General features: G+C 55.7%; 1 protein-coding gene across 3 annotated transcripts in view; it reads right to left on the bottom strand.

Annotated features, from left to right (window-relative positions):
* The window catches only part of RGMA (repulsive guidance molecule BMP co-receptor a), a 41,666-nt gene that overhangs the window by 8,217 nt on the left and 18,230 nt on the right, over positions 1–15,219 (bottom strand). For 2 of the 3 annotated variants that reach the window (XM_072950719.1, XM_072950720.1), the window contains exons 2-3: positions 14,943–15,058; positions 1,323–1,837 (exon numbers count right to left, since the gene is read on the bottom strand). In XM_072950719.1, coding sequence (XP_072806820.1) covers positions 1,323–1,837; positions 14,943–15,058 — 631 coding nt within the window. Of the gene's footprint in view, positions 1–1,322; positions 1,838–14,942; positions 15,218–15,219 lie in introns of those variants that run through there. The other variant, XM_072950718.1, reaches the window with a different exon arrangement.

Genomic DNA, 15,219 nt, shown 5'->3' with positions numbered 1-15,219 from the left:
GGAATGTCCCATTGCCTGGGCCACGGGCCACATCACGGCTGCCTCTGGCTGTGGACCCGTGAGCAGAGCTCAAGTCCTGCCACCCAGACACTGAGGCCTCCCTGGGTCAGAAAATGACCAGCTCTCGGTTGCCTCTGGGCCTTCAGATGGGAACCGCCTGTCCTGGCAGTGAGAACACGCCATGCTCCGGCCCAGGTCAGATCCTAGCCTGGTGTTCTCAGCTGACTGCACGTCGGGTGGGGAGGCCACTTCGCCTCTTAGAGCCTCAGGTTCTAGATGTGTCAAGTGGAGCTGCCTGGCTGGGCAGGGCAGGGCTGGCCCAAGGGAGGACGGAGAGGCTGCATGGGGTGCCCAGCGGGCTGAAGCTCTGTCTTCACTTGTTGTCTTCCCTGTACCCAGACACCATGTCCCTCTCTGCTCTGAGGCTGCAGCCCGGACTGGCCCCAGCAGCAGCGCATAGCCCTGGCTTCCCACCAGGCTCCCCAACACCCATCAGGCACCAGAATCACTAGGGACTTTAACAAAAGAACACGTCTGCCCTCACTCAGAGATTTGGAGTCAGACCGGCCTTGGGGGCTGAGAATCACTATCTTTTAAAATCTGCCTAGTTTGCTACTGTGCAGCCACAACGAGAACCTCTGGGTAGGACGGTCGCCTTCAGGAGGCTGCGGGGTCCACTTGTCCTCTCACTAGACAGGAAGCTCTGAGAGGGCAACGATGAACACGTACCACAAACAGGTTTCCCTTTATCGGAATCGGTTTCTCTTTATTGGGATTTACCACTGGAATTCTACCGAAACGTAGTTTAGGGAGGCAAGAAAAGAATATTCCAAAAGTTTGAAACTAGATGCGCTGGGAGTGTTTCTAAACTTCCTGCACTGTAACTCCAGTAAGAAATCCATCTTACATCTAGACCCAATGCGTGTACACACAGGAACTCTTTCCTAAATCTTGACCCTTCCACCTACAAAGTATTCACAAACTGCCTTTAATGGATACTAGGTTTGGCTCTCCTGTTCAACCTTGCCCAAATGAAAAAAAAAATTTACGTGTGTATGCTGGTTTCTGACCCCAGAATGCTGATTTCACAGACCCCTAGTGCATGGTGTCCAGATGAGAAACATTCACATTCTAGGAAAATGTGCAGAAGTGGTTCCAGGGTGGTTTTTAACCTATGACAAAGAATCTCCAGAACATTCCTTTCTAAAGAATGTGCTCATTTACTGACAGTAACATCACGGTGGGTGCAGGAGGCGTCTGGGTTGGGTGCTGTGACCCCCACCCCCACCAAGGGCCGCCCCAACCTGCCCACCGCCCCTTACCTTGCTGGTGGCAGTGGCTGCAGAGCCCGGCAGCACCGGCGTGTTGGTGACCTGCACGTTCAGGTAATTATTGTCGATGAGCGGCCAGGCGCCCTGCACCTTGCAGGTCTGGAAGCGATCTGTGAAAGTCCGGAGGTGCGGGTCCCCGAAGAGGCCGCAGTGCGTGTAGTTGGGTGCGGCCGCGTGCTTGTGGAAGCTCTTCTCGTAGTGACAGATCTCGGGGCTGTCGGAGCGCTCCTGGCTGTCCCCTGGTGGCGGCAGCGTGCGCACATGCGGCTGCGACGTGGGACCATCCTTGGAGCAGTTGTGCTGGCTCATGAGGTCCTCGATGCCATGGACGGCCGAGTGGTAGGCGAGGTCGCCCCGGCAGGTGCGGGCCGTGCGCCGTGTGCACAGGGCGTAGGTGCGCAGCGCCGCGCAGAACTCGGGGGCGTCGTCCGACGCTGGCGCGTGGCTGCCCGCCGTGGCGCTCCAGAACTCAGAGTTACACTTGAGGATCTTGCACGGGGAGGTGGCTGTGGGGATGGGAAGGCATGCACAGTCAGGGGGGCGTGGCCAGCCCAGGCCTCCTCCACTCCTGGGGGGCTAGGGCTGAGGGCTGGGCCAGGGACCAAGGATGCCTCAACTCAGATGGCACCACCCACACGGCCCCTTTGCACACAGAGGACAGGAAAAGTTCCCGAGGGTGGCAGTTCAGTGTGGGGCCTGCCCCTTCCACCTTTTGGATCCTTCTTGCAGCCTGTAATGACCTCCAAAAAACAGGCCTGCAGACTTGCAGGCTGAAAGGGCTGGCGCCCCACCTCCCAGCTCTCTACATTAGGGGAGTGGTTTGTGTTTCAAGGCAGCAGAACTGTGGGAGCTAACAGGCCACCCTTGGGCCTCTGACATCTGTTGGCACCCTCACAACCATCCCCATGAATTTGGCAAAAGCAACAGAAATCTGGCAGAGCATTAAGGCCCACTATTCTGTATGTGTCCTGATCTCTGCCGCTGTGTGACCTTGTACATATCCCTTAACTTCTCTGTGCCTCATTATACTTATCTGGAAAATGGAATCATATAATAATAGTATCCACTGTGTGAGGTTGCAGAAAGTGTTAAAGGGCTTAGCACAGCACCACCAAAGAGCAGAAGCTCAATGAATGTTGGCCAGTGCAATGATTATATTCGCCCTGGTCACTGAGGGCCTGGTTCCGTGACTTTGTCTGCAGAGTGAGGGTACCTTCACTCTTAGCTGCTACAGCCCCATCCCTCTCTCTCCTGCTCGAGAGAGCAAGGTGGGAAGCAACTGAGAGTGTTAACCTTGGATCTGCTCTAATTCATGCCTTTTTAAAAATGTTTACGGTCACTCACAAACTTTGAGACCTTAGAGTTAATTAGCTACATATAACCATGCCTGAGAATGGTGGCTTTAACACACCTGATTCCTGTCCCTAGACACAAGTAACCTGTCCTTTCCTGGCCTCCTGGATTCCGCTGCACAGTGACCACAGGTGGCAGTAGGAGGGAAGTTTCCACACAGGCTCCAGGTAAAGGGGTCAGAAAACCAGCCGGAAGGACCGGCCTTGGGAATCTCAGCCACTCTTGGCTGGGCCACTAGCCTGGCTTGTGACCTTGGGAATGTCAGTTTACTTCTCTGGTGCTGGCTTTCTACCCTCATCTGTGCTGCCAGACCCCGTACCTGGATGCCTGGACGACCTCCCTCCTGGGGCTTGCCCACCCCTGAAGGTGCGGGCACCGCGCTCTTGGAGCTGAGGTGACCTGCCCAAGTCACACACCCGGGTGCAGGGGAGCCGGGGCTCGTCCTAAAAGCCAGGCTTTCCCCTTAACTTGCCCTGTGTTTGTCACACTGTAGGCACAACAAGGTCATTTCAGGTAGTATCCAGGTGAGCATTTTTCTTTTTATTTGAGACCCAGCCGGCCCTGGGGCCCTGGCTTCTGCACGTCTGTCAGGCTCCCAGGGGACAGAGAGGGTCATTTTCTTTTCAACAGCCTCAGAGGGGCCAAGTCGGCACCCCCTGCAGCCTGGCCAGTCTGGAGTGCGTGAACGGCGCTTGTCCTTGCGGGCTGGAGGGGCTGGAGGGGGCAGTCAGAGGGAGCCAGGTCTCCCAAGATGCAAACCCAGCAGGGTCGCAGCTGCCAACCCTGAGCGACCCGGGGCACTCAGGCTGCCAGCCCTTAGAGACAAGGCCTTTCATCTCTGTTCAGTGTGGTTCCTTCTCTTGCTCCCTTCCCCCTCCCAGAGCCCCTGGTAGGAACAAGGCCACCCTGAGAGGGATATGGCAGCTCCGCCCACCACCCCTAGGTGGCGTGGTGACAGTGGTCACTCTCCAGCTGCCCTTGCACCCAGGAGCTGGGGGTGTGTGTGTGTGTGTGTGAGAGCTCCTTTGGCCCCTCACTCCCTCGAGGTCCTGCCAATTCCATTTCTTAGCCATCTGGAGAATGTTCTCCATGCTACCACCCTGGACTGGGCCAAAAATGAAGAAGCCTGAAGGGGACACTGACTGTGTGGGATGATGAGCAAAGGAGGGGGAGAGTCTGGCCCACAGCCCGGCCCTGTCCCCTACCAGTAGTTGTGGGGATATCTGACTCTGCCTCAGTTTCCCTATGAGGCAGGAAGTACTGCCTCCGAGGCTGCTGAGGAGATGTACATGGCCTACCTGGGACCAGTGAGCACTCCACTTACAAACAGGGTCCCCGAGAAAGGTCTCAGAGGGGGACAAATTCAACCCCCTGTGAGGTCAGAGGTTAAGGGTCACCAGGTAGAGTATGGAAGGGCACTGGGTGGGAGCCATCCCCTCCCTCTGCCTCTCCCCTAGTGAATCTCAGGCACTGCCCTCCCCACCCCCTCAGGTTAGGGACCTGGCCGGCACACTTTTCCACCTCGATTCAGATCGGCTCAGTCTGGGCAGCTCTTCCTGCCCCTTTGGGCGTGATTGTCCCCACAGCCCACCTGGATTGGTCCAGGACCATGATGACTGGGGGCTACACTTCTCTGCTGTCCTGGTTTCCCCACCTGCCCTGAACCCTTGGGCCTTGTACATCTTTCCTAAGAGTTTAAAGAAGTCCAAGCGCTCCCATTATACAGGAGAAGCTGCAGATCAGGGTCGGGGAGTGGTCTGCAAGAGGCCACTGAGAGCAACACGAGCTGGGCCCAGACCCAAGGGATCCCAGTCCCCTGGGCCATCTCTCCAGGCAGTAACACAGCTCTCCTGGGCCCTGCTGCCTCAGGCGGGCCTTCAATAGTCTCCTGGGGACCTCAGGGGAGTGCGCTGCGGATGCCAGGGCTGGACAGTCCCCACGGGTGGTGAGCCAAGGGGCCCCAACCCCCATGGAGTCATCCTGCCACCCCATGTCCACTCTAGTAAATCACAGGCCAAAGGTCCCGCAGGTCAGGGACCTGAGTGTAACCTGGCACCGCATCAAAAGGAAAAGCCCTGGGCTGGGGCGGCACCTGCCAAAGAGACCCCAGAGGGCTGAGTTTTATGTGCTGTAAGTTAAAAAAACAAAACAAAACAGGAGATCTGAATTCCAGACAGTAAACCTGGGTCTTTTCTGATGTGAGTGTGCAAGGAAGGAAGGGAGGAGAGGAAAGCCCGAGAGTCTGAAACATCTTTCTGAAACTCGCGTGAGCAGGAACAGGAAACGAGGTTTTCTGAGCAGGCCTCCCTTGGTGCTTGCAGTGCGACGGAAGGCCGCCAGCTGCCCGGTTCCTGCCTGGCTCCTGCAGACGGCAGAACGGCCCTCTGGGCCGCCAGCCACCTCCCGACGGGGCCACGCCGGCCCCTTTGTGCAGAGCCAGGGGATTAAAGAACTTGACTGGAAGTAAGAAGTTTCCCTGGGCTTCTGTTTCCATCTCAGCCACTGTGTCCTCGGGTGGGGGTGGGGTGGGGGGCGGCTGACCCTTGGTACCTGGAGCTCCGTTTCCGACACTCAGGAAAAGGCAGAGGCTGCTTCAGAAGCCTGTAAGAGGTGTGTTTTGACTCAAGCCTCTTGAGACTTAGGACTTCCAGGATTTGCTACTAGGGAACAAACTGAGGAGAATCCAAAGACAGTGGCCAGCCCGGGCTCATCAACAGGAAGCCCCCTAGCTCCCTCTGGTGCCCATGAGGCAGGACCCTTGGCTCAAAGGGTGCGGGTGCAGGCAGTGCCCTCGGTGCTTAGGTTGAGCCCCTGGGCAACCATTGGACCCATATGCCCCCAACTTGTGCAATTAGGGCCAGAGATCCCTGCTTCTCTGTGCAACTGACTTTGTCAAGATCACTTTATCTAATGATCACTTTGTGACCAAGCTCCATGCTGGTTTCTCAAGGTGGGCCAAGGACCCCGGGGCCCAAAGGATGCCAGAGGTCACTGGTTTGCACCTCCAGCCAGCGGGAGATCTCCCTGCAGCATCCCTGCCCGGTGGGAGTCCAGCCTCTGGCCTCCACTGCCATCGGAATTCTGCCGGGCAGGGCTGGCCCCTCCTGCCCTGGGCAGCCCTGGCTGTGGACCCACAGCGGCCTCCCAGGGAGATCCGTGAAGTCCTGGCCCATCCCTAAAGCCAGAGAGAAAGGGCTCAAATGTAACCCTCCAAACATTGGAGATGACCCCTCTGTTCCCCAGAGTCCCCTTCTTTGGTCTCCCTCTCCGGCTGCTCCTCTCTGTGGGCCCCGTTGAACTGTGTGTCAAGCATGGATGCCCCAGAGAGGGTGCCCGCAAATCCCAAGAGCAGGGGGCCCTCATCTCTGTCCAGGACTCCTCTGGTTCCCACCCTCCACACTCAGAGCATCTGTGCCACAGCCCCTCACAAACGTACCCTCTCACTTTGGGGGAGGTGGACTGAGACACAGCAGGGAGAGAAATCACTGCCACACAGCTTGCCTGATTTAACTCCTTTTCTTTAAACAGCAACCCAGCGCCTCTCTCTCCGAGAAACAGAAAGACTGATGGGGGTGGGCAGGGAGCTGTGGGAGCACCAGCTCTACCAACCCAGGCAGGATGAAAATATTTATGCACCAGTGCGTTCACTGCTTTCAGAGACCTCCTTTGAACTGTTAATCAAGCCCAATCTTTCAGAATAATAGCCTGATTATTACCGTCTTGTTTGCATAACAAAGAAGCCCAATCAAACTTATTTCGCCGAGCGCCAAGGGGTGGGAAGGCTCGGCCCTGAGAAAGGAGTCTTAGGAATGCGGGAGCCACTCCTCAGCCTGAACCCGGGAATAAAGACAATGCAATTTGCCACCAAGAAAAGCCCAACAGACCAATAAATTACCCGTGTGCCAAGGGATTAGATCAGGTTTCAGTCGCCGTGTAAGGAGGGTGGGGTGAGCTGGGAAGAGAAAAACCTGCCTCTTCTTGAAGGAGGAAGGCTGTCACGGGGGTTCAGCCCAGCTCGGTGGATTACAGAGGAACTGCCGGGATTCGTGGACTTGCTGAAGGTTCTGGATCCCACTGTGCGCCACGCACCATGCCTCCTGCTGTCCCCGGCACAAGCCCCAGTGGGTTTCTGTGATCAGGTGGGGTCAGCCACACAGACTGCCGGGATGTAGGGCAGATAAGGTCCACCTGAACACTGAGGTTTGAGGATGGAGGCGGAGAGGGTATCAGGGCAGCGGCCTTTGCACCGGGGCTTGAAATGCCCTGGGATTTGGTGGGTGATGCGGGGCAAAGGTCCCGAAGCCCAAGGGGCTTCCAGAACAACTAGCATTGGTCAGAGGCGAGATGCCAGATGGTGAGATTGTGGCTGGGAGTTTGGGGCCAGATGTGAAAGTCCTGAATGAAAGTTGTGATGAAGTAAAAGTCACTCAGCTTCACACCGCTCTCCCCTGCTCCGTGTAGGGCCAGGACTCCGCAAACCCCATTCCCCCCGTCACTCAGCTTCCTGTTAGATTCCACCACCAGGGGGCACTAGATGAGGCCCAGGCGGGTTTACCTTGTCCCCTGGCTGTTTCTAACACCACTGCCCAGCAGTGGTTCTTCTTGCCCTCCAGCAGCTGATGGTGCTGCTCCGAAGCACCAAGACCAGCCGGGCAGTGGCCCCTCTTCTGAGCCCTGGGTCCCCACGTTCCTCTTCCCTTTGTCCCCGCCAGCCCAGGGGTGGAAGCTGCTCCCTTCAACTCTGTGCGTCTCTGTGGTCCCTCGCAGCCTTTTCTGTCCTCTCACGCCCGTACAGACACAGTCCCCTGTATTAAGTTCCCTCCGTGGCAATACCTCGTATGGTTTCTGTTTTCCAGACCGGACCCTGGTACGCCAGCCTAAGGATTTTAGACTAGGTCCAGTGGATCATGGTGAGCCCCCCAGATAATTTCCAGTAAGTGCGTGGCATGACCAGAACGCTATTCTAGGAAGTGGTGTAACTTAAGAGGCCATGGCTTTAATTAGGATGGAAGTAGGCAGAGCACAGGGAAAGTAGCTTCAGAGAGAAATTGCCACACAGCCTTGGTGGAAAGGGCAGCACTGAAGCCTGACACTGCCTGTCCCCTGTCTTCACCGCCCACCTGCCCAGGCAGCATGGATGCTGAGGCTCTTAGCAACATGTTGGGGTGGGGATCCCAAAGGAGGTGGGACATCTGCCCGTGCTCAGAGGGAGACCTGCGTTGCCGCGTGGCCACTCTCCACCGTCTCCTGTCCCTTAGCACCGAATCTGAGAGGTGACAGTAAATGGATCTAGAGCCAGGATTTGGCAAACACTAGCCAGGGCAGTGTTCTGGCGTCTCCTTGCTTGCGAGATGCCAGAGGCTGCTGGTCCGTGTCACTCCATCGTCCTGGCGTAAACATCCAGGTGTCTGGCCTCAGATACGGAGAGGAACACGCCCAGGTGAGTGACTGGAGGTTTCACCAGGTGCAGCGGATCCTACCTTACTTAACCCACAAACAGCCAGAACCAATCACCTCTCCTAAAAGGTGTCCCTCCCAGTTCAGCTTAAGAATATTCCAGGGGGCTGATCTAGCCTGTGACTCCAGTGTGTATCTCACCCCTTGAACGCACTGGGAGTTTTCTCAAGGACTGGCCTCCAGGAGAAAGAGCTAAGCAAGAGGAGCCTCTCCGAGAATCTGGATTGACCTAGGATGGGAGGAGGGAAGGCTGGGGAGCTGGGGGTTAACTCATTGCCAAGTGTGGGCAGAGGTGGCTGAGTGCCACTCGCTGGGCTGAGGCAGGAGGCACTGCCCCTTCGTCACACCCAGCCAGGCTGCTCTGTCCCAGCCTCCACACACGCCAAGTCGCTGCAAGAAACCACGCTGAGTGCCAAGGAAAAGGGCACACCTCAGCTTTCCAAACTGGACCTGCTCCCCCAGCTCCCAAGGGGGCCACACGGAGCCAGATCAACAGCAAAGAGGACGTGAAAAAGCACGTGTGCTGGCCCTTGGGCCCAAGGCCACAAGCAGTCAGGCAGCTGTGGGCTTCTCTGGGGAAGTGGAGCCCACGGTGGGCGGGGGCCAGGCCCGAGATTCCTGCCGAGACCAGCCTGTCTTAGGGCAGAGACCTAAGCGACCCTGAGTTCCACCAGGAGGGTGGTTACGGGCAAAGACATCACTTTTCAGGTACAAATGAAGCTTGCAGGGGAGCAATCTGGGTTTCCTGTTCTGAGGCAGAACCCCTTTTTCCTGAGTCTAGGGCTGGCTTTTGAGATGATAATTTTCCCTCCTGGCTCTGCCTCCAGCATCCCTGGGCTCATCTGCTTGGCTGCTCTGGGCCAAAATTCATTTGAAGTGGCTTTTCTCCCCTCAGCCCTGCCATCTGCAAGCAGGCCCTCCTCCACCGTCCCGATGAGTGGGAGGGCACCCGCCCGGCCGGCACACACGTGTGTGTGAGCCTGTGTTCACAGAACATTCCTTAGCACGGGGAGCAATAATGGGTTCCTTTCTGTGGGGACCTGGGCGCAGAGGGATCACTTTAATAGGCGTCTCGGTATTCGGACTGCCCGGGTGAAATGGGGCGTGAAATGAATAAATAAGCAAAACCCCAAAGACATGAATCTGACTTGGGAAAATCTGCACCATGACAGCACTGCCAAAGTCATTTTCCTAACCTATGGCTGGGTGGCATCTTGTCTGGAATGCTAAGCCAGGGATGCAGAGGGAGCGGAGAGGCCTTCGGGAAGAGGCACTACCCAAGATCCGTGGTCACTCTTCATTCTGCTATCTAATCACACCTCCCAAGTTTCTTATTTTTTCCCCACCTTGAAGCCTTATATGCTACACAGCACAGAGTCTAAAACACTCCCTAGCAAGTTTAAGGAGTGTGTTCATCCAAAATGTGGTATATGGAAAAGGGCAGGGGTCTGGGGTCTACTTCTGGTTCTGCCACTAACTAGCTGTGTAATGTCAGGCAGCCTCTCTGACCCTCTGTTTCCTCCTCGATACAGTGGGAATGATGACAGTCATTGGGGAGGGGTGACCATCTCATGAGGGGACATATTTATAGCATCTAGCAAAGTGCCTGGTACACTGTGGCCTCTCAATAAATGGAGGAGCTTTAAAAGATATTGTACTGCTTCAAATGGTCCTATTTTGGAGAGAACAATATGAAGATATTATGTCTCGAAGGCTGATTGTGAGTGTTAATTCGCGATGGTAGCCCGTGGAAGTTGGAACGTGGTTATTTTCATTTCCTTATTTATCCTTTTTGGCATGAGCCTTGTTTTTATGACCAGAAAACCTTTTTTTTTTTTGAAAAAAAGATTACGGTATCTGGATAAAAAAAAAAAAAACCTGTGGTCTCCGCCTAATGAGCAAAAACTTAGAAAAACCCCAGAAACATAAATAACTTGTTGAAGGTCCTGTAGGGCCGGGTACACTTGGGGTGTGTAGAAAGGAGGGGGCATAAAGAAACAGGAAATGGGGTTCCTGCCCTTATAAACAGATCTAGTGATTTAGAGGAGGACAAAACCCCCAAGACCCAGGAAGCAAGAGGCAGCACAGACGCCAGCAGCCAAGATGACAGGCACCCAGGTCACTGGAGGGATGGCACTGACCTCGGACTCTAATCCAGTGGGCACTCCCATTCCAACCTGGGCAGTGGCATAAGCAAGGCCCAGGGGCTGCCCACGGATGGTACAGAGGACCAGGAGGCCAGGGGAACCTGGAGCCTGGGGATGTGACAGAAGCCATGAGAATGAGGCGGGGGAGGAGTGCGCGACCAGATGTCAGAGAGTTCTCCCTTGTGGATGCTCCAAAGAGGGCCATGGGGAGCTGCGAGTTTCCAAGCAGGAGTTTTAGAGTGAGTGATTCATCTGGCTACTTGGAGGGTGGGGTGGGGGTCACTGGGGAGGCAGGTCCTAAGGCTGGTGAGGGTCTTGAAGCAAGGTGACAGTGGGCACTGGCAGGAAAGGGCAGAGGAAGGAGCCCAGCCCCAGGTGAATGGGCAGAAGGAAGAGGCCACTTCACACCCAGGACTTCACGGTCCCAGGCTGGGGGAGTCTAACAGACACAGGCCAGGCACTAGTCCAGGCGACGGGGGAAGAGCTGAGGGTGACCAACCATCCTGGTGTGCTCAGGACGAAGAGCACTTCTAAAAACATGGGATTCTTCAGTTTTAAAGCTAGCAAACTTGAGATGAGTTGGTCACACTAGAAGAAACAGCGCCATCAATTTTAGGCAGGCTGAACGTCGCCAGGGCTGTAAAACAGGGTGGCACCTAACCACTCAACCAAACGTAAAGTCGGGGTTCTCTGCCCAGTTCCACCAAGTTCCTTGCACATTGCGCCCCAGAGGGAATTTCAGCAGGAATCACATGCCCCCCAAAACCTGTAACGTGGTCCCCACCCCATCCTCTTACCTACGCAGAGACCTGGGACCCCATCTCACGGAGCATCCCTATCTGAGCCCACGGACCACCTCTCCCCAGTTCTCCGTTAGGCGCTGGGGTGACTGCTCGCAATTCCTCCAACCTCGCAGAGGTTTCCCCTCTTAAACTAGCCAGAGAGCCTCTCCTTACCCCTAATCCACCCTCAAGGCCTAAGGGGCCAACCAGCTGCAGGATTTTACATCTCACCCTCCCTGAGAGCCGGGCTCTGCCCTGCAGACCCTGGGGTGTGTCACACACCAGCCGGCTGGCTGGCCCTGCTGCCATCTGGCTCTTGCAGTGGGACTTGCTTCATTCTCTCCCTCTGGGACACAAAGTCCTAGCGGGAGCACAACAACACGGGAAGCAGGCTGACCTGCTCGCACGTTTTTGAGCAGCATCTTTGAGATCAATATTCTCATCTCTACAATGACACAGGTGTTCTTGGACACTTCAGAGGGCCTGGGTCTCTGCAAGCCTCAGTCTCCCCGCTGAGACCTAACATTTCTAAAACAGCTGCAGTTTAAAAAAGAAAGGGAAAGATGCAGGAAGAAGAAAGGCCAGGGCAATAATTTTTAGAACAGCAGTCCTCACACTCGAAGTGCATCAGAACCGCCTGGAGGGCCTGTTACGGTTACAGGCTGCGGGCGCCACCCCCAGAGCATCTGCTGCCGTGGGTCTGGGGTGGGCTCAGAACTTGGGTTTCTAAGGAGTTCCCAGGGGAGGCTGGCGCTGCTGATCTGAGGACCACACTTTGAGAACCACCATTATAGCCTCCATATGTAGTTGGCGGGAAGCATGCCAACATGTCTGCAACATGCAACTTTGATGGCTGTCTCTTAGAAATCCGTTTTATTAAGTCACAGTGGTTTCAAAGTTCAAAAAGTATCTATTAATTGTGTTTTGATGCAGATGGAAGACTCCTAAGAAGACTTTCATGGCCTCCCGCCACGCCCCCCACCCTTCCCAGCCAGACATGGCCACTCTGTCCATCCGCTGAAGGCAAAAGCATCGTCCGAGCAGACACCCCGAAAGCCCGAGGGACACTGAAGGGCCCCTTTCCTTTCACTAGGCCTGAAGGCAGACGCCAGCCTTGCTCAGATGAGGGCCTGGAACGCTGTCCCTGAGTCAGGACCACAGGACGCGTGCCATGCACGTTGAGTGGGTACATGTAAACACTCCCCAAAGACACAGACCCTCTCAGTCTAGCAGAGGTTAAGGCATCTTTCTCCACATAACTACGTCCAATTTAATTTGCACTCCTCTGGGTTTACTCCTGGAAGCCATTCAAGTCTAGCACGGAACAAGCCTAAGCTTTCAGGAGGCAGCTCCAGCCAGATTCCACCTGTCCTCAGTGAGAGGCCTGCACACAGGGCCACGGACTGTCTCCACTGCTTTCTTTTTTCCTTCTCTTCAGTGCCCATCCTGCTCCCCCGAGACCTGCAGCTTCTCGGACTTTATCCCCAAGCAGCCCTCTGCCGACAGGTCAAGAATAAAACAGTCCATCTCTTTCTGGTAGAAATTACCCACCTCGTCTCTCAAGAAACTGTCTTTGGACCCAGGTTTCCCAAGCACACACGTTTCCAGAGGCCCCTGGCGTCTTTTCGTTTGGACGTACTAGAAGCTCAGTTTTCAGCAAGGTGGGCAATTTTGACTAAATGTAGCTGTCAAGGCCTCAAATTAGAAGAAACATCAGCCAGTTGGCATGACAGTGCAACAGCTATCTGCTCTATCTGCCAGGTTTTAGTTACCAGCCTCGAAGCCAAAAAGAAATGGGCTTCTTGGAAGCAAGTGGTGGAATTCGGGTTGTGAATTATATAACCCACCCGCTTTCCTCGGACTATGGGGGACATTTTAAAGTTTTTAAGGTGAAGAATTGAGCTGAAAAGCAACAAATACCCCACCAGCCCAGCCCTCGAGGCTCCCTCCTACCTGTGAATACCTCCCGCCAGCCCTTCCTTTCCTCCCTCTCCAGCCCAAGAAGTTAACAAGTGCTGTTCCTTTAAGAGCGGGAAGGTGTTGTTTTAAGGGCCTCTAAGCCCCCCTTCTCAATTTCAGCTCTGAGCTGAGATCACATCCCCCACGGCAGCCAAGGGACAAAAGCCATTTATCAACCCATCTGATAAAACTTCCAATGGGCTGGATCATTATCTGGACCAAACTGCGATGCACACATATGGGGAATTCCTCCTTCTGCAAAAGGTGGGGGTGGGGGTGGGTTCCTTTTTAAAGAGAGGATCATTTTAAATTTTATTTTCTTAGTTCTTGGGAGGGAACCACATCTGCCTTTCAGCCAGGCTCTTCTGTAGGTGGGGAAACTGCCTTTAGAAAAGGGGAGCGGGGGCAGGACAGCCCGCTGCTTGACCTACTATGCAGGTTGTAAAGTTCCAGGGCTAGGGCGAATGGGTCCAAAGGCTCTTTAGGGCACTGACACTCCCCCCACCCCTCATCTTGTGTTTGGCCCGGGCCTCCTCAGTGGAATCCAGGGCTACGAGCGAGCAGGTTGAGACTCTCCGGGACGCCCTTGGGGCGCGCAGGGCCCCCTGAGAGGAGCTGAGGCGGGGAGGTAAAGGGATCCTTATTGCCCGAACAGTCCTCCCACCAGGAGCCCCAACTTGCAGCCAGGCCGAGCCCGGACTGCCCAGTTCTGCCAGTTCCTGAAACCCAGTTGGCTGAGAAGCAAAACAAAACAATCCAATCCCAGTCTTACTCAAGTCCTTTCTTGCACAGCTCGGGTGTTGCGCGGGGGCTGCCGATCCGTTTCGGCTGCGGAGCGAAACAAGCCCTCGTTTTTGCAAAAAGACACCTCGGAATCCCGCAGCACAATGGAAACAGCCGGGAAATCCCGCCTTGCATCGGGGACCATTTGGCCCGCGACACTGGGTTTATTTGTATTTTTAGTAAGGGAAAAAATGGGTATAAAGGGTTTAACTGGCGTTTCCAGGCTGTGAGTAGCATATGGCAAAAATGGAATAAACTTTAATGAAACATTATAAAGAAAACAGACCGGGGATTTAAGTTTCGTGCCTTCCCCCTCCCCCGAAAGGGGGAGGGGGAAGTAAAGAAACTGGAGCGTTTGGGAAGGAACAAATGCTTCTCTGTGGACTTAGCTTCCCTTCCCCCAACAAAAACAAGAGGTCCGGGCTCGGAGGAATTTGAAAGCAGCGATCTGCCAAAAACATTGTGAAAAACTATGGGGGATTCATTGGAAACAGATGGGCTTTTTCAGCTTTAATTCTGAAATTCTCTCCCTTTCTGACACAATAAAAACAAACAGGGGGCGACGCGGAATGTTATCAAACAGGAGTAAGGACCCGTTGCCTGTTGGAGCCCAGTCCGTGGGCTTCCCCGCGTGGGCCAGCGCGCGGGGGCGGGACGGGGTCCCGCAGGAGGGGGCGGTCGGGGACTTGGCTGGGACCTCAGGGGCGCCCCTGGCTCCACCCCTGGGTACCGGGCAGGTTTGCAAACTGCTGGGGGAGGACCTGGAGAATGTGCCCCTCGCTCCAAGTCAGTGCCTCTCCTTCTCTCGGCCCCCTAAGGGGCGCGTCCCCGGTAACCCCTTTCTCGGAAGTTGGGAGACGTCTCCCGCGCCTGCTACCTCCCTGCCCGGTTCCTTTTCATTACAGCCTGTGACGGGTCCTCCTGGGTCCAGCCCCCACCCCGCCCGGGGATCTGTCGCGCCTTCGGAGGGGCGCGGGAGAAACAAAGACGCGTGGAAATGGGAGGCGAGGGACCAAGGTGGGCCGGCGAACTTGAGCTCCGACGCGTTCGCAGACCCGTGGCCCAGCGCTGCGAGGAGACCCGGGGAGCGGGCCCGGCCGGCTGTCCCCAGGCCGGGCGCAGTTCCTTACCTGCGGGTAAGCTGCAGAGAAGGAAGGCGAGGGTCGGCCAGAATCCCAGGGCTGAACGTCCTGCCCCTCTCCCCATACCCATCCATCCAGCTCGGCCTGTTACCACTAGCCTCTCCCTGGAAGAAGAGTTCAGAAGAAAAGAAGAAAATAAATCACGCTGCGGAGAAAGGGCAGCCTCGCTCCGCCGGCGGGAGCAGCGAGCCGGGAGGCTCGGTCCACCTCGGCCGCGGGCGCCCGGCGCGTCCCCCTTCCCCGCGCGCCCCTCCCTCGCCATCCA

This window comes from Vicugna pacos, chromosome 27 (genome assembly GCF_048564905.1).
Source record: "Vicugna pacos chromosome 27, VicPac4, whole genome shotgun sequence".
Taxonomy (NCBI): domain Eukaryota; kingdom Metazoa; phylum Chordata; class Mammalia; order Artiodactyla; family Camelidae; genus Vicugna; species Vicugna pacos.
The sequence above is the reverse complement of the archived record's forward strand: the minus strand, read 5'-3'. Positions and strand labels throughout refer to the sequence as shown.